Below are 22,229 nucleotides of genomic sequence, written 5' to 3'. Positions count from 1 at the left end.
GTGAGAGCTTAGTGCGCACTTTAAACAGATTTTTGACCAAAAATTGACCAGTACAAGGCAAAACTCAACAGATCACGGACCCTCACATTGGGACCCCAAACAGGTGTGCCGGCGTGGACAATGTTCCTGTCCCGCAGTATCCGGATTATCCGTATCCTTATTCATATCATTATCCGTAAAAATTCTGGAGTATCCGGAATTTTGCTGAGGTTCATGACTTTAACGCAACTAAAATAACAAGTAGCTGTATAATCCCGAACTTCTTTCTCCATTGTGAGTAGTTTTAGCGCTGAATGAGCAACATCCCTTTGTAATCCACGTATGAAACATTAGCCTAACTTGACTTTTATGAAAAGAAATCTGTTAGACATGGTGTTAAAAACATGCTAAATAAACAAGACATTACACTTGGAAAACGTTGGATTCTGTACCTGATATAAAGTGATCGCTACACAAGCGAAACCCGTTTCTTGAGGGATCCCACTGCTCCAGTAATCCACGTCCGCCATCTTGCAGGATCTTTGGGAATCCTATAAAACGATTTCCCCTTTGCTTGTGCCCGACATTTTTATTCTGGCGTCCTGGGGAACCACAGCTGTCGACCATTTTTGGATGTAACTGGTACAAGGACAAGTTAGTTGCTCGTAGTTGTCGACCACTGACCTGGCATCAGTGGGCCAACACCTTTCTCTGAATAGCTTTGATTACAGTGGTCTGTTGCCCCAAAGTCTGGAGAGGGCGTGGGAGGTAGCTCATAGAGTGGTAGACCAATAGACCGTAAAAAGTGTGTCATACGTGAGTGCAGATATATTTCTTGTTTTTGTTTTTTTTTTGGTCTATGACAGAGACTTGGGGTGTGGGTATTCCAAACAGAAAATGCAAAGTTTGTATGTTGTACTTTGTCTTTTATCTCGATAAACAATTGATCAGATTTACCGGACATGAAAAAGAGAACATCATGTGGCTTTATATGAGCAGTGAAGTGGTTGACGAGCTATGTCATGTGACTGGATGTGAGCTAGAGGCAATGATAGTCAGAAGTGACAAATGTGGTTTTTCTTATTTTTTTTATGATGGGCTCGGCGCCATTCACCAACTGACAGGACCCGACAATCCGAGCCGCGATGTGTCCCCGGAAGGCTCCTGTAGTAGATGGTTGGGGGGCGGGGGAGGGGAGGGGAGTTGAGGGAGCAGGGGAGGGGTGGTAGGCAGCGATAATATGTGAGAAAGACCCCTTGGGCTTTTAATGAAAAGCAATAGATAAAAAGCAAAAGAAAGAGAATCCCACCGCGAGACGAAAACCACCAGCTTGGGGTGCGCATCGCTCACATGTCCAGCAGAGAACGAAACTGCGGCCTCCTGATTTGTGCCTAATAAAGTTGTCACATCCTATCAGGTCTCACATCGACTACGGAAAGCACCAGCCCCCAGTCGGGGCTAGTCAGGGGTGATCAGGGGCAGCGAGTAGTGGACACACACCTCAGAGTGATGGATGATGGGTTAGAGCGGTGGCTGATGGAAGTAGGAGCTAGATGATGGAAGGTGAAACGCAGCGGACAACGGACAGCCGCGGGGGCTTCTGCTCAATTTATTAGCGGTTGTAAGCATCCGAGAATTATCCCAGTGGCCCCGGTTCATCACAGACGCCAACATTTTTAGAGACGGGAACAGAATGCAACGTTTCCCCGCCTCGGTGCCTCGTAACCCACGCTCACAGCGACTGAGGGAGGAATAAATGCGGTTCACATCAGTGTGCTCCTGCTCTAAGACAGGTCCTGTCCTACGCCTTGCTTATTTCCTCTTGCCCACGCTCCCATTAAGGGAGGCAGTGTCAGCGTCCTGACCTCCAGGGGGAGGCAGAGTATGGAGTCAGGGGGGAGAAAGAGGCACATGTCAGCCCACAAGAGGCCACAAAGAGTTGAAGATAGGTCAGTGTCAGTCATCTCAGACTGAACAGGATATTTAGAGAATTAGCTCACAGTGCAGTCCATTTGTTGAAAATAAGACCCCAGGGGGCTTTAGGTCCTTAAAAGCCTCAGGTCCTCTTTAAGATCATTCAATCACGGCTTCTTTTCTAAGCAGCCGCTTCCAGAAAAATCGTTGCATTTAATCCGCAGGTGCTTCCATTGCTCCTGTACAATAATACAACTTACAGCCGTTATGTACGTTATCTGTCCACAGCCTCGTGAAGTAATATTCCTTTATCTCTGCACGGCAGCCATCGACCAATTTAATTTCTCTTGAGACCACGCTCCGTAGGTTATGGCTCTGCTGGACGGAAAATAATGTACTACTAACGTTTGTCTTGATTACTCCCCCAAACTGCTTCTTTCTTTCTTTTTTTTTTACATTTTTTAATTTATTTCCGCTTTAGAAATTCATCAGGAAGAGCCAATTTTGATCGCCACGTATCCAAAGTTTTCAAACTGTGAGAACCAGATGATGCTCGCTTCTTCTCCGGCGCTCCCAGTTTAGAAACCAAATTTGCCCCGTGTGCAATATCTGTGGAAACGGCAGCGGGCCAGCTGTGATTGAGACGTTGGAGGCATGAATCAATCCGGGGTGGCGTGTTAACCGGGAGTTAGGGAGATTGCTTTCATAACTTGGTCACGGTGCTTTAGCAGTGAGTCTGCACCGCCACACAGACGTTACAGATGAAGGGGTGTTGCGCTGACTACCTTTTCATACGCTAGCATAGTTTAAACCTGCAGAGATACATCTTTTAGATCAACACTGGATTAAATAAATATGATTATTGCAAAATGTGTCACTTGGAATGTGATTTAATGCACATTTGAAGTAGATTTGATGCTAATATACTATACCCACATGCATGTTTGAATTTGTCTACTTGATTCTCTCCTCCTCTGTCCAACCTTCCTCTTTCTTTTCGACCTATTTCTTGTTTTGAGGGTTGCAGGGGCAAAAAAAAAAAAATAAAAAAAAAATCCATGTGACTTTAATGTTATTGGCTCAAAAAATAAATAAATAAAATTGTGTAACTACAATGCGTCTGCTTTGACCTGACCTGCTGGTTATTGGCTCCATGTGTGTCTAATCAAGTCCTAAATCACTGACTGTGTGCACCTGCAGAGCAGCCCGCAATAAAGGGTGACTCACCATGGGAAGAAAAGAAGAAAAGTCCAACATGGACTGACATGTCCTTGCAACTTTAGCTAATTTCTTTGTAATGACTTAAAATTGGTATCTTTTTTTCCTATCAACTGTTCTTTTATCGCCTTGCGTTCGCCTGAAATACTCATTCATGCAACGTGTTTCACCTCAGCTACCTTCACTGCTGCTGCACCTGGTGACAGAAGTGGACGTTATGTAAAATCTGTAGACTCCTCCGCACTTGCAGGACATTTCCCCTCAATACTCTAGGGGAATATTAAATTTGTAAAAAGAAAAAGGGTGTTGGTAAGAGCATGTGTCTGTGTCACCTTTTGAAAGCTTGTTTGAATTAAAACACAGCTGTCCAATCTACCTCAAGCTGCTTAGAAAAAAAAGAAAAGAAGATGTGCGTGTGTGCAAAGCTTGATTAAGCTTCTTTCAATGTGCCATAGAGCTTCTAAAACTATTTTTAAAAAAACATCCTTTTTTCATTATGAATGTCCACCGATCAGGTGTAACATTATGACCACCTTCCTAATATTGTGTAGGTCTCCCTTGTGCCTCCAAAACAGTTGTGAGTCATCAGAGAATGGACGTGGGCCTTCTGAGGGTGTCCTGAGGTGTCTGGATCATCCCACAGATACTTGATCAGTTTGGGATCTAGTGAATTTGGAGGCCAGGTCAACACCTTGTGCTGTTCTTCATGTTCATAAAGCATTTTTGTGTGTGTGTCTGTGTCAGGCTGCATCCTGCTGGGGATGGCTGCTGCCATCAAGGAGTGTCATTGCTATGGGGTGGGGGTGCCTGGTCTGGTCTAGGTGGGTGCTACATGTCTAGGTAACATCCACACCAATGAATGCCAGGCCCAAAAGTTTCCCAGCAGGAGGTTTGGCGACGCAACCATTTGCGTGACTCAGTGACTCAGTTGCCACTTCTGAAAGTGAAGCAGGAAGTGGAAAGTGAAACAGGAAGTAGTAACAAAAATTCCCCCAACGAGCATTTGGGTGGTGTTTTTACAACCAGACTGACTTGTGGGCTTGTCAGTCTGGCATAGGCTAAGTGTGTAGGTTACGACATCTATGTCCCGCAGTACTTTAAATGAGCCATAATTGTGCATACTTTCCTGTAATACACTCTATTCATATTGTAAACTACCACCATTTTTCTATGCAGTCCAGCTAGAAGGTGTGCATTCTGGCACCATTGTTCAGTTTGGGTAACCAGTATCCAATTCTGGCTGAAGTCTCTCCTATTTCCTCCTTTGACGGCACACAGATCTGTCGACACTAAGAAAAACATCGAAAATCCCCAAAGTTATCCTTTAGAGTCTGAATTTCACCAGCCGCCGCCGACTACGTGTTCCCAAGTCCTGACAATCTTGGCGAAGCAGGTGGGCTTAGCAACTGCTGTCTCCGCAAACAGCCCTGACATTTAGGCGATTCTCGGCTCGTCCCCGGGATTGTGCCGAGGCTGCGGAGCCGGGATACCTCGGGTGCCTGCGACAGTCACAGCAGGCCCCCGCTAATCACATTACAGTTAGCCATGACAAAGACAAGGCCGTGTACAACTGAGATAGATGGATTAAACCCATTTAGCAAGTATGGATTACCCTTCAGTGCACTAATCAAATTGATGAGGATGGCCGGGGTGAAATACTTGAGAGAATGAGCAGATCACAAAGGGGCGGAGATACAACTTTCTTGCCAATGTGAGGCAAACTTCCACCCCTCCGTGGTTAAAGACTGTGTAGCGTAAAAAAATAAAACTCTGAATGAGTCTGAATGAGTTGACCTTCTGTAAATTTGTCCATTTTGATATACCAGTATGATAAAGATGTTTGCAAAGCATATGGGTACATATCATATCTGATACCATCCATTGCAGCATGTTGACAATTTTAGGAAAAAAGGATTCAAGAGCGTTTGTTATATTCTACAGCTTTCTGTAATATTTTGCAACCGCCACTTTTAAAACCTGCAACTGCAAACTGATTCATTTCGTATGTGTTCTACGCACTTCAGCGTGCAACAACGTGGAGCCACAGAGGAAATCCTAGGACCAGGTCTCGTTGAGATAGAGATATCTGGCAGGGATTTGAGAAAGCAATGCACAATGAGTAGAACTACCTTTAATATCCTCATCACTTTATACCAAGGTAGATGTCTGGGAGACTTTTGGTGCCACATGCCACTTGGAATTCATTATGAGGCGTGTTTCAGCTGATTCTGAGAGGAAAATACACTACTGCATGCATAGTGGGTAGTCCTGCCACCAATCAGAGCCAATTTACAGTAAGCAAATTCAACTCAGTGGCGTTCAGATGATGCATTTAACTGCGTTTCTCTTACTCTTCTGTCCGTCGCCGCATAGAGCCTGCAGCAGATCCATTAATCAGTTTGTGTAATCAGTTCCAAACGAAGTGACCCCCAACCAACTTTCCACCGCAAAAATTGAGTGTGGACAGAATTCAGGCTGGCTTCCAGGCTTGAAGATGTTCCAAAATAGTTCAGTGATTGCCGTAGCTGCTTATTAAAAGACTAAACTAAAGCCCAAATTATGCTTCCGCGTTGACACAGCGCGAGGGGGCGTACGGACCTATTGCGGACCTATTACGTCCTTGCGGACCCCCGTGCGTCCTACGCAAGGGCCAGACGTGCACCTCCCAAAAATCCTCGACGCGCGCCGAGGCGACGCAACAGCAACGCAGCAGCAACGCAGCGGCATTGGCTGTGATTGGTCCGCTAACTACATCCGCTGGAGACCGCTTTTCCGGTTTCCACTCATAAACATCATTGTCTCCTTTGTCGTGCCCTAATTTGCAATAGAAGTATTTCTTCCTCTGCTTGAATAATTTGGAGCTCCAACGCCAGTCTCTCTGTCTCGGTGTCCATCGTACACTGTGACCTACGACAAAAGCCGGAAGGTAAATAACTATACGAGGCGAGATACGTCACAAGAGTCTCGGTCGGTCGGTCACAAAAAATCATATCGCCCTCTACCGGTGTGGCATGCATTTCGACACGTAAACCCCACGCAGAACCATCACGGTCTCACGACTGCGTCCAAGCAACTGCGTGGCCATTGCGTGACAATTGTGTGATCACTACGCGGAAGCATAATCAAGCCTTAACACGACTGGGGAACCCGAACTGCAGTGTCTTCTCCACAAGATTACTACTAGAACGGTTTGAGTAAATCCACATGCACCAGCCCGAATGCAGTAAATGGGGCCTGTTGTGTGATGCACAGCGCAGATAGAAATGGTACACTTACTGCAGTTGTTGCCTAATTTAAAACATATTCATCTCTGGGAGCTTTGCACGTAACAGGTTGAAAGACCCAGACAGGCCGCGGCAGCTGCATTAATGATCTTATCGTTAAGACGATCTTGTCGTTTGTTCCTTCATCTTCAGAGCGAGCAGTCTGACGTTAACGTGCTCGAAAGAAGTGTGGCATGTGGTTATTATCTTTCTGCAGTCACACAAAACGATTCGCTGTTCGCCTGCAGCAATCAAAAACGTGCAATATTTGCAGTTAGTGCTCATGCTAAGTTAGCTGTGAAGCTACAACGTGCATGCTACATTAAATTAAAAGTATTTTACTTGGTGTAAGTATTCATGTAGATTCAAAAAAATGTTTTAATAAGGTGATAAGTAATGATTCTTTCAGGCAAAGTGGAGCTATTCGTCCACCTTAAAGCTATTTAAGATGAAATATTCTAAAAGATCTAAACGATATAGCCAATTTACTCTATATAGTGGAGTCTACTTAAAAGCTTTATGTGATTGGCGTTTGAGACGACCTCTGAAATTCAGCCAAGTCAAACAATTGCCTTAAAAGTGCTCAAGTGTCATTACTTGCCAATTGTGCTCATTCTCGAGTTCCTGCGTATTCCTCGGCGGGTACTTTTCAGTCGCCGATTAACAACCTGAAATTGTACCATTTCCTTTAAAGCTTCAATTATAATCTCTCCGGGGGAAGAATGGGGCGCCTCCGTGCCCGTAAATGCTCGCGCTTGATCTGTGAAGAAATGTGAAATTGACTCACCGCGGAGCTTATGTGTTCATTTGTCTAAAAATCAAACGCGAGGCCTGAATGTTCGATTAGCGAGCGGGGAGGTGCATCTGCGCCAAGCATTGTCCTCGGGAATGTTTCCGATGGCTTCGGGGGAGAGGGCGTGCGTTTCAGCCGGGCCCCTTCTGCACTTTTTAATGGACAGGTGCAAAGTTCTGCCGCCTGGGCTGCTAATAGACTGAGGTGCCACGCTGTCACGCCTATGAATAGAATCGCTACACACAGTGACACCGACACTACGTACATTTTTAGCATTGCAAAAGCATATTTTACACCTTCCCTAGAAATATTAAAAGACATATTCAGCTCATTTCCTGGTCATCTCATGAACATACGCTAGATCTAGGTGGGTAACTAAACCAGCAACAATACTTGAAGGATATTTGCATTTAAATAGCATGAATAGTGGCATTTGACTGCGATTGATTTAAGCTCATATGCAGGTCCGTAGTTACCTGCTCCAGAAGACATTTCAGTCATATATGTCACATTAGCATAACAGGCAGGAGAAACCTCGGGGAGTAATCATCTGTGCCTTTATTACCATTTGTGTGTAAAAGCGGCAACATATACTAGCAGGACAGTTCATTACTATCATATAAAAGAGTTTTAATACCTGTGTTGGGGGGGTGGGGGATTGTAAAAGGGAACTTTATGAGCAGGAGGATCGGGGTAGCAGTTGGATCTCATCAGTGGCACTTTTATTCCCTGCATCGGATTTTCTTGGAATGGCATCTCTTATTGTCTTGATCCGACGGACGGACGGAACGGTTGGTTTCTCAGAAGAGCTACTACTGATTTTGTGTAACGACACCGCAACAAGACTTTTGTCATCGCCCATATTTCACAAGGAGAGGCTGGCAAGTTGCTTCATGGGACGAGCGAGGTTAGGGGTCAGGAAATAAAAGAGACGCAAGAAGCGCTAGGGACAATGATGTGGCAAAAAAAAAATAAATTAAAAAAAGGCCGTTTGAACTTACTGCTCGGCCCTTTTATAGATCAAGGTTAAGCAATGATCATTTCTTCCACCCCGCGCTCGGCTTGTTTTCCTCACCTGGTCCTATTTATCATTGACTGATTGAGCGGTTCTCCGAGTGGCGGGTGACGATGGACGTAGCCCTGAAAGTGATTGCCTCCAATGGGTGCTGCATTGAATGCTTCGCTTCTGCAAGTGCCTTGAGAATATTGATGCAGGGGCCACGCTCAGGGGAAACATCATCAGTCATAAGAACACGTGCATTCTTGAGAGGTCAGCCTGCAGACTCATCTTAAGCGCTGTCTGTGCAGCAGGGTGAGCTGTGCCCTGATAAAAACGTCACCGGCTTGACCGTTTATAAGACCTGAATGTTATTTTAATGATTTATTTAATTGTTTTGATTTGTTTCGGACTGTATTCAGTTTTATTTTGTTCGACAGTCGGCTATAAATGGATTTATCGTTGCATCTTGTGCACAGATAGCACTGCAGTAACCACATCTGTAATCTAAATAGAAAAAAAAAAAAGGAAGTGTGTGACAGAGCTAACGTGTGTGTGGTCAAAGATATTTAAAGACACGCAAACTTGTGATCTTGACTGTTACCATCGAGGCTTAGCATGGTCTTGGTTTGGTACGGTTTGAATCAACCTTTTGCAACTGTCTAGACGTTTGCTTTACAGTTATCTTTATACGTGCATGGTGTGTGTTTCATTTTATTATCCCAATAATTTATGAAAATTATGTTTAATCTTATAATTAATGTTCACTGTTATATTTCTGAACAATTAAGAAAAGGAGGTCAAAAATGCTTTGAAGAAAGAAATGGAAACCTGTTGGCATTCCTCTGTCTCCTGCTTTTGCCCTGAATTACAAAAAAAGCTGTCACGGCTCATTTACGGGTAGGAATTTCCGCTTCCCTTTTACACTCCACATGATAACATTGAAACGGCCTGGGTTTAGTCATTAACCAGTGGGTGCATACGTTTTGGCAGTGGAAATAATAAAAAAGAACAATTGTCATAACAATTATATAGCACATATCAAGCACCGAGATTTCTGCTTTGCATTGTGAAACTGTGGCAACCGAAGAAGTGTTGTTTTCAACATTAGCACGTAAACGCAACATCTATTTTCCCCTTAAAGGTTAACTTCCGGGTAAAAGTATCGGAAACATTTCTGTCTGGCAGAAAGGCGGATCCCTGTCTGCGAAGCAGAACTTCTCGAATCAGTTTTTACCTGTCCCTCCTCGGCGGGTCAGCAAATCCAAAAAGAAAAAATTACATCGTGAGCATTTAAAAGGGAATTGTATTCAGTCGGAGTCTGCTACTGCACCCACCGCGACGATAGGAAGAGTTTTGTGGCTGGAGCTAGCATACTTTTAACGCACTAGCATTCAACTTGGCGTCTGCTCTGCGGCACAGCAGGGAAGGTGTAACAAGAGCAAGCACAGGAAAATGGAAGACGAAGAGAAAAACTTGGTCTGGGCACTGAAGACCGGAGACCTGGACGAGGTCAAAACCAAACTGGCAACGGTGAGAGGAATGATATTTGACCGGCTAATCAGTGAGCCAGTTGTCTGACAGGTGGCTGCTTAGCTTGAATGCTAGCTAGCTAGCTAGCGGGTAGCTGCAGTTGGGTAATGTGAAGTTAGGTAATCTAAAACTGGCAGGCTATTGGGGCTTGGTAAATCCGTAACGTTTGCTGTAAGTCACGGACTTTTAATTAAGGCAGAATTTGTGGCGAAGCGTTTCAACGGCGGCGAAACACGTTAGCATGGACTCCTGTCTGTGTGAGTCTAGTTAGCACAGTTAGCCACACACACAGTGCCATTCATACATTGATAATAGACAGTGGGCCGTTGTGTTTCGAGCTGTCTCGGCTACCATCGGATAGTGTTAGCTGTACTTCAACCGGAATGTGTTGCTTTTCACTGGGAATCATAGTCAGTTAGCATCCGCTACGATCTGCAACCTGTTGGTAAGCTAACCCACATTAGCATTATGCACAGTTGGAGAAGTTGTGTTTATGTGTAAATATGCACAGGGTTAGCAGATTGTTTACAGAATACAAACACCGTGAACATGGTTGACGGTGTGAGTAGTGTCTAAAATAGGTAATGTAGAGGTTATAGGACTGAGTGTGCCCTTTATTGTCAGGTAACCGCTATGTTAGTCATGCTAGCTGGCTAACCGAGACAGACAGGCCCAGGGATCCAGTACAGTCTAATAAGCACTGCTGCTGCTGCTGCCTAGCTTAAATGACAATTAAAAAAATTATAAAAAAAATAAAAGTTCAGAACGGTTAGTCGTCTTCCAGGCCAAAAAGTAAAAATTTCTAACTTGGATTGTTGTAAACACTGAGTTGATCTTTGCTTTGTAGCTAAATAAATGAACTTATTTGTCTCCTGAGTACTGCTTGTTAAATTACTGTGCTGTAGTGTACATTAACGCTGCAGGTTAAACATCTTAGGTCCCCAGGTCTACACATGATCACTGTAGTCAACCAACGTCCCAACTTTATTGTGCGTCTGTCTTTATTAGTGTACTGCTTTTCAGTTCCAGTTTCTTGTGCATGAATTGATGCACTAGAACAGAAACTGGATCTATCTCATTCATAAGTCATCGCCTGATTAATGTGCAGTCATTGTTACTGTTACTGTAAGCGGAATTCGATTTCTAGCGCTTGCATTAACTCAGATGACTTTTTTTTTTTTTGTCCATGGGGAGAAGTTTATTATTTCTGATGGTCCTGTTCGCAACGCTGGGTTCACAATACCAGCGAGAAAGCAACAGGCGGCAAGTGATTCTTTTTTTAATGGAAGCCGGCGATGCCCAACACGAAAATCTATTTTCAGCACTCCCAATGACACACTGTCAATCAGTCATGCACCGATCAGCCGCAACATTAAAACCACTCTAAGGAGATGTAAATATTATTGACCATTTTGTGACAGTTCAATGTTCTGCTGGGAAACTTTTGCACCTGGCATTCATTGGTGTTGATGTTACTTAGACATAACACCCACCTGGATCAGGTGTTGACCTGGCCTCCAAATTCACTAGATCCCAGACTGATTAAGTATCTGTAGGATGATCCACAGAGGCCCCTCCCCTCAACCCATAGGACCCAAAGGCCCCCCCCCACTAACAACATTTTGTTGCCAGACACCACAGGACACCCTCAAAAGGCCCATGTCCATTCTCTAAGTCAAAACTGTTTTAGAGGCACAAGAGACACCTGCAAAATATTATGAAGGTGGTCATAATGTTATGCCTGATTGGTGCGTGCTTGTATTTGACTAGTTCATTTTCTTAACACAGTGACGACACAAAGCGCTTGGGCAACACTTCCACTTCAACAGTGGTCAGCTATGCCACTGACCGTGCTTGACTGTTTGGTAACGCTGCAGTTCTTTCTCCATTCAGTGTTGTGACTTCAACCGTTGGAGCTGCAGCAGTTGAAAGTAACATTTAAACACCATCAGAAGAGGTCAAGGTTTGACGGCCATCGTCGCTAATGGATAACGTAGGGCTGCGTGTGAGATGAAGGATCGTGCTCAGTAGGTTGAACTTGACCTTCAGGGGACGCTGTGATAAAAGTGAGTGATTGGCAGACAGAGGCCGGCGGTGTGGGTTATGACGTTTCTGAATTTATTGGCGTTCAATTGGTCCTCGCTTTCATCTGAGCCCAGAGAATAGAAAGTCGTGGAATTTATCAAAGGTTCGAACCCGATTTATCGGACAAATGAGGCTTTTGCCTTTGACGTTAGAACTGAATTCATTATATGTCGATATTTGTAAAGGGACTTTCTCTTTGTTATGTCACAGTAATAAAAGCACAAGTGTAATTGATAGCGTTAATCTTCTGTCAATGAATATGAGACCACAATCGACAATTACAGAGCCCAGGAGCACACATGTCACTGGAGTGCTAGTTTATTTAATAATATTAACCACATTTGTGAGTTTTCTGCCATTACAAGTGTCCACTGCGATTGATAAATCTGCAGCAGGTTGAGGAGGTTCAGTGTTAAGTCAGCAGAAGCTACTTTATAGAAACGTGCATCATTAATCTGTAATGTAGGAATTAGGGCTAGGAAAGGAAATAATAACATTATTTTTATTAGTACCAGGATCCAACGTCATATGTAATCTGATATCAATATAATAAGAACACCACCCTCTATCTCTCGCTGCTATTTGCCCTTCTTTTATTGGCATCTCACCTTTTATTAGATTTGCTCCTAGTTGCCCCAGGAGACCCAGAAAGCTAAGCTATCGCCGTCATCTCCAGCTCAGGTGTTAAATATGATCGTGTAACCAGATATTCCTTTACATTTCAGGGCCTCTATACTTGTATATTATCTTCTTCTAGGCCTATTTTTCTGATCAAATGAGTGTATTTTTTTTTTCACCTTCTCTGGCTTCATGTTTATGCAGACATTTTGTTAATTGTACACAGTTTTGAGAGAAGTCGGCACTGACGGCCGCGTCTGTGATTGATTTAAGCGCTGTCACCGGAGGGCCACCTGGTATACAACTCTGCTGTGTGTGTGTGTGTGTGTGTTGTTAGTGTAGGAAGGGAACAAGGAAGTTGGTGAGTGCGCCTGTCTTTTCTCTCAAGCACGAGCTTGACAGTTTGAGGTCTCGCAACACCACAGCAGGATAATAAAGGAGCAGGACGGTGTGTTCTTGCCACTTCATTTGATTACGAGCTTGTGTCAACAGTGAGAGTTTCTCTTGCAAGTCAAAGCAGGTCCCACATCGACCTTTAATGCATATTTCTGGCTTGTGATACTAAGCTTGTATTTTTTATTTTTTTTTCCTTCTTCTCTTTCCCAGGCTGAGGATGTAAACCGGACCTTGTGCAGCGGGAGGAAACCTATTCATTACGCTGCAGACTTCGGTCACTTAGACGTGATGCAGTTCCTCCATTCCTTGGGAGCGGACATCGACGTAAGAGCCTCAGCGACCTCGCACTCACACTTTGCATGATCATTTGCCTACTATCTAGGGTTGCAGTGACCACAAAAGCAACCGTTGCCTGCGTCTGCTTCCCTTCGGCGTCTGGGCGTCGCTTTACGCAATGGTTATCGGTGTGTTCAAACAAAACAAAACCTGTTAATAAAAGCGTTCCGGCGTTTGCTCGACCTCACGTTTAGCCCGAGCCTCAGCCGTTTCCTGTGGTGCTGTGGTAGCGGACCAGTCCACAGCCTCCAACACTCATTTATAATTTGCACATGTTTTTTTCTGAAGGAATCATATGCCTTGGGTTACTTGCAGGGCTGTATGTGCAAAACAACATGCATTTTTGAACTCCACACTTGAGGGTTGAAGGGGGTCAAGCAGGAAAAGAGCTTATTCGTAGGTCAATAGTGTTTTATTGAGTTTCTACAGTGCTTCCTGATATTCAGCACACCCAAGCCAGCAAGATGCACCTCAGACCATGAAGACACAAGGGTTTTATGGTGTGCTAACGCTGCTTTAACTTTCTGGATACGATGAGGGAGCAGTAAAACCTCTCTCTTGCTGAAGCTCCTTTATTTGTTTTTGATAAAAGAAGCCTATACCCTTGTGTGGGATTTGGCCTCTGCCTATCATCTGCTGGTATACAAAGCTTTTCTCCAAGTATTCAGTATCTTTCCTCTGTTTTTTTATTTTATTTTTTACTGTCTAACTCAAGCCCTTTTTCCATCCACTCCCTCTGCAGACTCCAGACAAACACGGGTACGCTCCGCTGATGATTGCCGCCTTGGAGGGTCACGTCAACTGTGTCAAGTTCCTGCTAGAAAAGGTAATTTTCGCATGAATGCCTATACATGCTCCTGCGCACAGAAGTGTGTGCTGGTGTCTTTCACCCGTCAGCGCATGTTGATGTGTCAGAGGCTCCATGCGAGCCGTGAGTGCTGATGAGGTGACTCACTGGACAAAAGGCCCTTTAGCCCTGTCCTGTGGAGGCTGTGCTCGAATGTTCACGGAGCGTCCCGGAGTATTGCTGCTATTCACTTGTTTTTTCTTTTCTTTTTTTTTCTGTGTTTTTAAGCCGTTTCATTCATGAGTGCACAGCCCTTTGCTCCGTCTATCGCTCTGCTCCATCCTTCCACCCCGGCCTCCCTCAGGTGTTTAGCTCTGGAGCCGTCACCTCGGTCAGCCGAGATCCGCCGCCGCCATTTGCGCGTCTGGCCGCAGCTGCGAGGGCAGACGCAACACCGAGTCGGGCACAGCTGGCACTGGCTGCAGCGCTACGACTGAATAACAAGCATACCATAATAAATGTCCAATCCATCCAGCTTCATCCAGCCATGGAAAACAGATTTGTGCAGTTCCGTCACAGGCAAATAGAAAGCCTCATTTGCAAGTGGAGGTGCTTTTTTTTTTTTTTTTTTTTTTGAGAAAGACTGCATCCGTGTGTGCATCTTACCTGAATGTTTGACTTAAAAGTACATGCACAATTTTCACAGGTTGTCTGAGCCGCGGTAGTTCTGTTTATTCAGTCAAAATGAGCTTCAGTGCAAAGGAACTGTGGACAATGAATGTGACGCAAACGCGGGACACCATATCGACTTGTCTATCAGCACCAACGTCATTTCTTTGGGTGTTTATAGTTAACAGTGTCCTATAACATGTCACGTATTGCATTATATTGAACGGAAGATGAGCTCATATCGCCACTGACCACAGTAAATACGGGCAATGTGTCGCCACTTCCTTGCATACTATTTTCCCAGGGATACGGGCGGCGCGATCTTGTTTAACTGATTCTAATCTCTCCTCTACCTCCACCAGTTACAAGGAAATGTTGGATTATACACTGTACTTATTTTTATTTTTTTAAATTTTTTTTTACAACTCTCACAGTGCCACGGGACCGCTTTACGGAGTGGTTGGTTTATCTGGTAGTTGCCATTATGTCACATCCTGTTTAAATAGCGTCAAATATCAAACTAAAACGAAACTTGCCCAAAAAATTATACTTGAACATGCATCAACATTATATTAACTACCTAAAATGACAGAAACCATCTTTGAAAAAAGTTTTTCGACGTGTATTTTAGCGTTTAAGTTTGACCCATCAACTAACATGGAGGAGGCGGAGCTTATGACCTATACTGCAGCCAGTCACCAGGGGAAGCTCTACTTGCTTTGGCTTCACTTTTGAGGAACAGCTTTGCCTTCCGTCTTTATACTAACCCTATGGCACTGACCCACAGAATACGAGTTCAGCAATGGGTGCAGCTTTATTTTATGCATGGACGTCACAAATATTGACAGTCAGTTCGGTTTGAAAATTGCATAACGTCATGTGGTATGTGCGGCTGTGTGTGTGAGCAGCCGCCTATTTCCTGCAAGGAAAAACAAGGCAGGGTAAACCAAACTTCCTCTTCACAGCTGTTTCACAGTACTATCATCAGCGCGGGGGGCTTTCATAATGTTAAGTCACTTAAGGAAGTCACTCGATGCATCCTACACAGTCACCCGAGTGCCACTCAGGCCGACGCTTAAACGGGTTCGCAGTTTCGACTTCTCTTAATAGCGCGGCCGTTTGAAAAGCGGAAACCACGGTCTATTTCTGGGAAACAATGGCGTTCGCTCTGAGAGACACTTGCGCGGCGCTCCATACCGACTTTTTTCCTGTTGGCCGTCGGCTTTATCGGCCATCTGCTTTCGTAAACACAGCCACACACTCTGGTCCTCGACAAGGCAGCGGAGTCCTGCAAGCAGTTTGCCAGCAGCTGGCCATCAAATCTGTTTGGCTCTAAGATAGATTGAAGGGAGATGCCAATGCCTAAAGGGAAAAAATATCTATATATATATATAGAAAGTTATTTTCGATAAAGTCTGGCAGCATAATGTATATATTCTCCATAATAGCCTGTTATATTAAATCACCTATTGGTTCCATGCGCTAGTTCATGTCCACTACGTGATGCATTTAATGTCTGCACAGGTCATTTCCACATCATAATGAAGGATTTGAGTTTTAAACCAGCATACATGCCCAGTCATTTCCTTTTATTTCCCTTGCCACCAGACACATTACCACATCCACAATAGATCCTCCTGAAAGCCAGAAGCTCCAATTCAATCCGAAATGGGCAGCTATACACGCGCCACCTCTACTTTGTAAATGAAAGGCCCTGGGGTAGCCTTCGCCTGTGGTATCATGAGGGATGAGACAGGCAGCCATAGCTCATCTGAACGGGGATTATGGCGAAAGGCGAGGGTTTAAGTGAACCCATGAGCTTCAGTCCGTACTCATCTCCACTAAGCACCAACAAGGATTAACACCCAAAAGGTCAACAGTCACCGTGGGACCAGATCTCAATATATCTACCCCTGGCAGCTCTGAAATCTTGCCATGTGTCTTAAAATGAGATGAATAGATTGTCCCGGGGTCTCATCACCGACTGTGCCGCTGTATATCCACTCCGTCTGGCAGCACCCGTGGCACCGCAGCCGCCGCATTGTAGTAGATAAAAGGAGCCCACCGAGGGGCCTGCATTGTGACCGTGGCGCTGTCAGACGCTGGTGTTTTGGCAGACAAGAATGGCTCGGTCCTCGACTGCGTCTCGGGAGCCGACCCCTGCCCCCTGCCGCTGTTGTTGGTAATGAATTATGAAAGGCCATTTTAACCCCAAAGGTGACCCCAGCCATAAGATCCTGGCAAGAGTGCTGACTGGGGCTTGCAGAGAGCAGCCGTTTAATTTTAAACCAACAATGGAAGGTCACATACAAGCATATACACATGAGTGGACACACATCCTTTCATCTGTGAGGAAGTCTGTACACGTTCATTGACTCGGAGGAAGCGCAGCATTGCTACGTCAAGACAGTTCCCGTTTGTCTCTTGTCTTATCAAGGAGGTGTCCTACGTGTTTCCTTGAATTTCAATCCCAGCAGCGGTCTGTTTGGAAAGGTGGAACTAGAAAAGTTTTTCTTGAAAAAGGACTTGATTAACTTTAACCAAGACATTTGATACGAGAGGTCCGGGCTTTTAAAACTGACAAAACTTTTAATCGATAAGTTGAGAAACTTATCTGAACATTATCCAGTTATAAAGTTAGGTTGATTTGTTGCAACACTTGCACCTGAGATGATTCATTGCCTCTCTCGATTATCTCGAAATGTCCAAGACATACAGGCGATGGTTTACTAATGTGCAAATAAATATCTTGGCTTAAAGACGGTGATGATGACTTCTTCTTTTATAGCATTAAGGGATCAATGCTATTCGCTAATATTTCAGCAGTTCTTTAATTAATATGTCACACTGACTAATATCCATAAAACATGGAAATCTAAACACCAGGCAGCCTGAAGTATGAAACGATCCTCGATACGTCAGTCTAGTCACTTCGTTTTTGGACCGAGGATCGGTGCAACCAAATATAAGTTTTTCACCCAAAACTTCACCGACGGCTGCTCCAGCATAGATATTGATTGGCTCTTTTTCACTGCGCGTTATAAAATTTGCCCTCTTACAGGTCGGTAATGTTTGACTGCTGCCAACAGGTCAATAGTCTGATGGCAGCGTTGCATTTCAAGTAGGTTTTGATCGAGGCGCCGGCCCAATGTTTGAAGATTTACGCTCGAGAAGCCTTTCAGTTCCATTCACTCGTGGCGTAATGAAAACTTAATAGACACTTTGGCAGGTTGCTGGCGTTATTACTGACACTTAGTGTGCTGCTTTGTGTGGCTCCATAATCCAGGATGATGGTGCGTCTCGGTTTGAGTGAAGACACTGTGGATTCATTAGGCTGTGTCTCGCTTGGCCTCCAGCTTCTCTTTGACTGAATCGGGTTTGGACCGTGCGGCCATTATTCAGGTTGAGGATGGCTCATTACTGTAAGTGGAGTCAGGAGTGTTTCATTGAGCTGGTTGGGCTTTGGGGAAGGTGTAGTGTATCCTGAGAGGCAGCAACCGGGTGTAGTATGGACCAGAGTGTACATTTGTGGTAGACCTCAGTATTACGTGCTCATCATGAGATTGTTGTCCTTCAATATGGTGATGCACAAGGTACACAAATGCGTTTCTTAGAATGCTTGTTTGTTGCCATGCAGGTGTAGAATGGATGGTGAGAGGGCTGAAGTCGAGCTGTAATGATACTTCCTTCCTCCTAAATGAGGTCTGTAGAGTCGGTTACTAGGTATGGTCTTGAACCAACTACTAATGACTTCCCCAGAGCTGGAGACAAAAGGGGAGGGGGGTTGTAAAAAGAGAAATTCCTCCTTTTCACCCAAGGAACTCACCAGAATGGAGAGTACAATGATTGGTTACCAGGTACCTGAGGCACCTTTATGAATGCAGCTAGTGGAAAAGTTCACCAACACAAGAAACGCTTATATAAACACTTATTTTTTTTTTTCCTTTTCTTAATCACAGTTTATAGTTTGGTTCAGAAAATGGATAAATCCACAGTTCATATCAGAAAAAAAACATGAAAGCATTATCAAAGTAGGATAACTCTGGTTTCTCTTACCCCCTCCCAGGAATCTGTCCTGTCTCCAACAAGATAAATTACACCAAAGGAACCCTCTGAGTATTTGCAGATAAAATACGAGGAGGGTGATCCTCTTTCTTTCTTTTTTCATTTTTTTTGGGTAGTTTTCAAGACCTGGACACCCAAGCCAGCTGGATTTCACACTTCTGCTAATGTTTTTCGATCTGAATTCATGTTGCACTGCAGTGTCTTTAGAGATTTGTGGAGGCTCTCGGCAGAAATGTTGCTAAAAAAACTAAATAATAATCCACACCTCGTTGGAAAATGGACGTTGGACTCTTGTTGGTCTTGCTCAAGACTCAACCAGAAGCGACTCTAGGAAGCTAGTGAGTTTTATTTAGCTTTTGTTCATACTAAACAAGATACTCTTCGCTTCACACGTGTTTAATTATTCTAATTATTTTTTTATTGCCGATAAGAGAAACCCTCCCACTGAGGGACTTTGCCTCACCAGAGTCGTCATAACTCAAGTTGCGTAAGAGGGCTCAAACATGACTGGAGTGCTGACAGGTGCACGCTTCCAAGCAGTGTGAAGCATGTTATGAATCGACAAAACTCTCTCCTGCTTTGCCTTTCGTCTCCTCACCAATTAGAGATGTAGATCTGACAGGTTACCCGCTCAGCCCTGGTAAATCTCCCATGCTCGGGATACGCTCTGTTGCTCCCGTGGCATGGAATTTGCACCCAGACAACCATCCTCACACGCAGCCGGGGCACTTGAACTGGGTCACATTGTTTGGGATGCCCTGCCTCTCCGTGCGACAATAGACCCTCTCTGCCACGGCTCTGTAAGCCCTCTGCTAAGAGGCTAAAGTTGGCTGGTCAAACAAAGGCACCTCTCTCCTCTGCGTGCCCCTCCACTCCTCCAGTGCCCATTAAATCTGTTGTCGCTACAAGAGCATTCAACGCGCTGTCGGTCTCATTCCATGTCTTTTTTTATATCCTTTTATTTTTGTCTTTTAGTAATCCTAATGATTGCGTCCGCTCCCGTCTCTTTCACATTGTTTGTGTTATACTGCAGAGCTCAAATGGATTTTTGAATCGGCGTCTGTGACTTTGTTTTGCATGCGACGTGTGGATAAAGATAGACAAGCCCATAGTAGATGAGTCTGAGAAAAATAATGGTGAAGTTTTGGTTGAACCGGGTTCCAATCAGGGTAGCCAAACACTTAGCAATATAGATGAAAGGTGACCACGGGCATATACAGTGATCAGCCACAACATTATGACAACAGATAGGCGAAGTAAATGACATTGACCATCTTGTGACAATACAGTGTTCTGCTGGGAAACTTCTGGACCTGGCATTCATTCATGTGGATGTTACTTAGACATGTAGCACCCACCTAGACCAGACCAGGGACCCCCACCCAGTAGCAATGACACTCATTGGTGGCAGCAGCCATCCCCAACAACCTGACACTTTAAAAAACATGAAGAACAGCACAAGGTGTTGACCTGGCCTCCAAATTTGCTAGATCCTAAACTGATCAATTATCTGTGGGTTGATCCACAGAGGCCCCTCCCCTCAAAGGTCCTATGGGTCCCTCCCCTCACTCATAGAACCCAAAGGCCCCCACTAACAACATTCTGTTGCCAGACACCACAGGACACCCTCAGAAGGTCCATGTCCATTCCCTGATGAGTCCCAACTGTTTTAGAGGCACAAGGCGGACCTACACAATATTAGGAAGGCGGTCATAATGTTATGACTGATCATCGTTCACTGATTACATTGTTCACTAGTTTCTAGAGCTGTAGTTTCAAGTCTCTTCCTCCTCCTGTAACCCCTGACCAGATGTGAGAGGAACTTGTCGCATCCACTAAGCACATTTAATATTAATGTCCTCTCTCTCTCTCCTCCGCAGGGAGCTGACAAATCCCAAAAAGGACCAGACGGCAAAACTGCCTGCGAAGCTGCCGAGTCCGATGCCATAAAGGTTCTGTTTAAGTGAGACAACCACGGTGCGGGAGGTGGCCGGACAGGTGGGTGAACGGGCTCACAGATGGATGCAGTGGTCCCCTGACAGTAGATGGACTCGCCCCCCGTTTTACCCCGATCCGTCTTAACACTGCATTTGTCTGTTTGTTGGAGGTTCATTTTGCCTCTCTGGTAATTTTCCTTACCTTGTTTTTTTTTTTTTTTTTTTTTTTTCTTTTACCCCAACGTTTTGTGGGGATAGGGTTTTGTTTTCTTCTTGGGCTGTTTGTAGCCATTTAACAGAACAACTCGTCAGTTGTGTCTCCCTTAGGGACCAAACTACCAGGGGGGAGTGCTCTTTAACATGGATCCTAAAACACTGCTCAGACTAGAAATCAGACTCTATAATGGAAACGCAAAGCTTCGCACCTAAACACGCCCTCCTACTATTCGCAGTCGTCTCTTAAAACAATAAAGAAATCAAGTGGTAATAGACTCACAGTGTGTTAATATTTTTACAACTTCATTCTAAGTATTGTATGACCAGGGCTTAATCTCACGAACAGTAATTGCACTGTACTACATTAGATAGATTGAAAAGAAAGGTTTCATTCTATTAACCTTTCGCTACGTGTGGCCTCTTCCTCTCCCCTTGGTTGCTTTTCTTTTCTTTTCTTTTTAAGTTGACCAAACTGTTCCTCAAATCCAATCTTGAAACTTTGGAAATGTTTTGGTGAGAGAGGTCTAGATGTTAGAACTTTCTTTTTTCTACTCAGCCCTGCGTCACTTACATATCAAATGGTGTTTTTTGACAAATTGTTTTGCGTCATAATGCATATATGGTATTCTGTATTCTCACCAATCACCATGCTGGCTAACTAGAAAGACTTGAATGTTGCAATTTTTAAAAAAAACAAGAAAAAAAGAAAATCTGTTACTGAATCCCTTTTGAAGCAATGTAAACGGCTCATAATAGAATTAGGAATTTCAGAAATCCGTTGCCCCTGGAGTAAGATTTCAGGTGGGGAATTATTTTTGCTTTGCGGCTTCTCTGTGTATTTTGTAACTGATGGGCTGTGAATGATGGTTAAACGAGGGGGGGTTAGAGTCGGAGCTTGATGGTGGGGGCGGTTAGTGTTCCCCTTGCCTTGGAAATGGTTAGAAGCCCTGCCTGTTTTGCTGCATGTTTAAACTGCCTCTGCTTTTATGCTATCAAATGATCACTGTCCTCTCTGGGTTGCTTTCAGATGAGTTACTACAATGTAATGGACAAAAAAAAAAAAGACGCTCTTGCTGACTTTGTTGTGACAAAAGTCTGTAAAAACATAAATAAAAAAATCTAAAAATTATTTCTGTTATCCATTTTTTGTTTGGTATCTGAAAACTGGTTGGCTGCTCACATTTTAGGTTGCTTGTTGAGTCGTCGCCAAATGTTTGCCAAGAGGGACGTTTTCAACAGGATCCTCACCCGAGCAAAAATAAAACACCTTAGAAATGATTTACTAATGAGGTAATGAGTAAATTCCTTCAGTAATTGTTAGCGAGTTCACATGTGCTTACACAGACACTTTTGAAAGAAACTGTTGGACCTGGCATTCATTCATGTGGATGTTACTTAGACATGTAGCATCCACCTAGACCAG

The 22,229-nt window shown here is 44.3% G+C and overlaps 1 protein-coding gene across 1 annotated transcript; it reads left to right on the top strand.

Moving 5' to 3' along the window:
- Positions 1 to 9,327: 9,327 nt before the first annotated feature.
- Positions 9,328 to 21,935, top strand: mtpn (myotrophin). The gene is made up of 4 exons (XM_084573244.1): positions 9,328 to 9,697; positions 13,007 to 13,120; positions 13,875 to 13,958; positions 20,534 to 21,935. Exons 1-4 carry the CDS (start codon positions 9,620 to 9,622, stop codon positions 20,618 to 20,620), a joined length of 363 nt encoding a protein of 120 aa, XP_084429370.1. The 5' UTR covers positions 9,328 to 9,619; the 3' UTR covers positions 20,621 to 21,935.
- The last annotated feature ends 294 nt before the right edge of the window (positions 21,936 to 22,229 follow it).

This window comes from Chelon labrosus (genome assembly GCF_963514085.1).
Source record: "Chelon labrosus genome assembly, chromosome: 23".
Lineage (NCBI taxonomy): Eukaryota > Metazoa > Chordata > Actinopteri > Mugiliformes > Mugilidae > Chelon > Chelon labrosus.
This window is presented reverse-complemented; position numbering and strand designations above follow the sequence as displayed.

Coding starts and splice junctions, on each gene's coding strand:
- mtpn (XM_084573244.1), top strand. CDS start 9,620: ATGGAAGACGAAGAGAAAAACTTGGTCTGGGCACTGAAGACCGGAGAC. Junction 9,698..13,006: donor TCAAAACCAAACTGGCAACG/GTGAGAGGAATG, acceptor TCTCTTTCCCAG/GCTGAGGATGTAAACCGGAC. Junction 13,959..20,533: donor TCAAGTTCCTGCTAGAAAAG/GTAATTTTCGCA, acceptor TCTCCTCCGCAG/GGAGCTGACAAATCCCAAAA.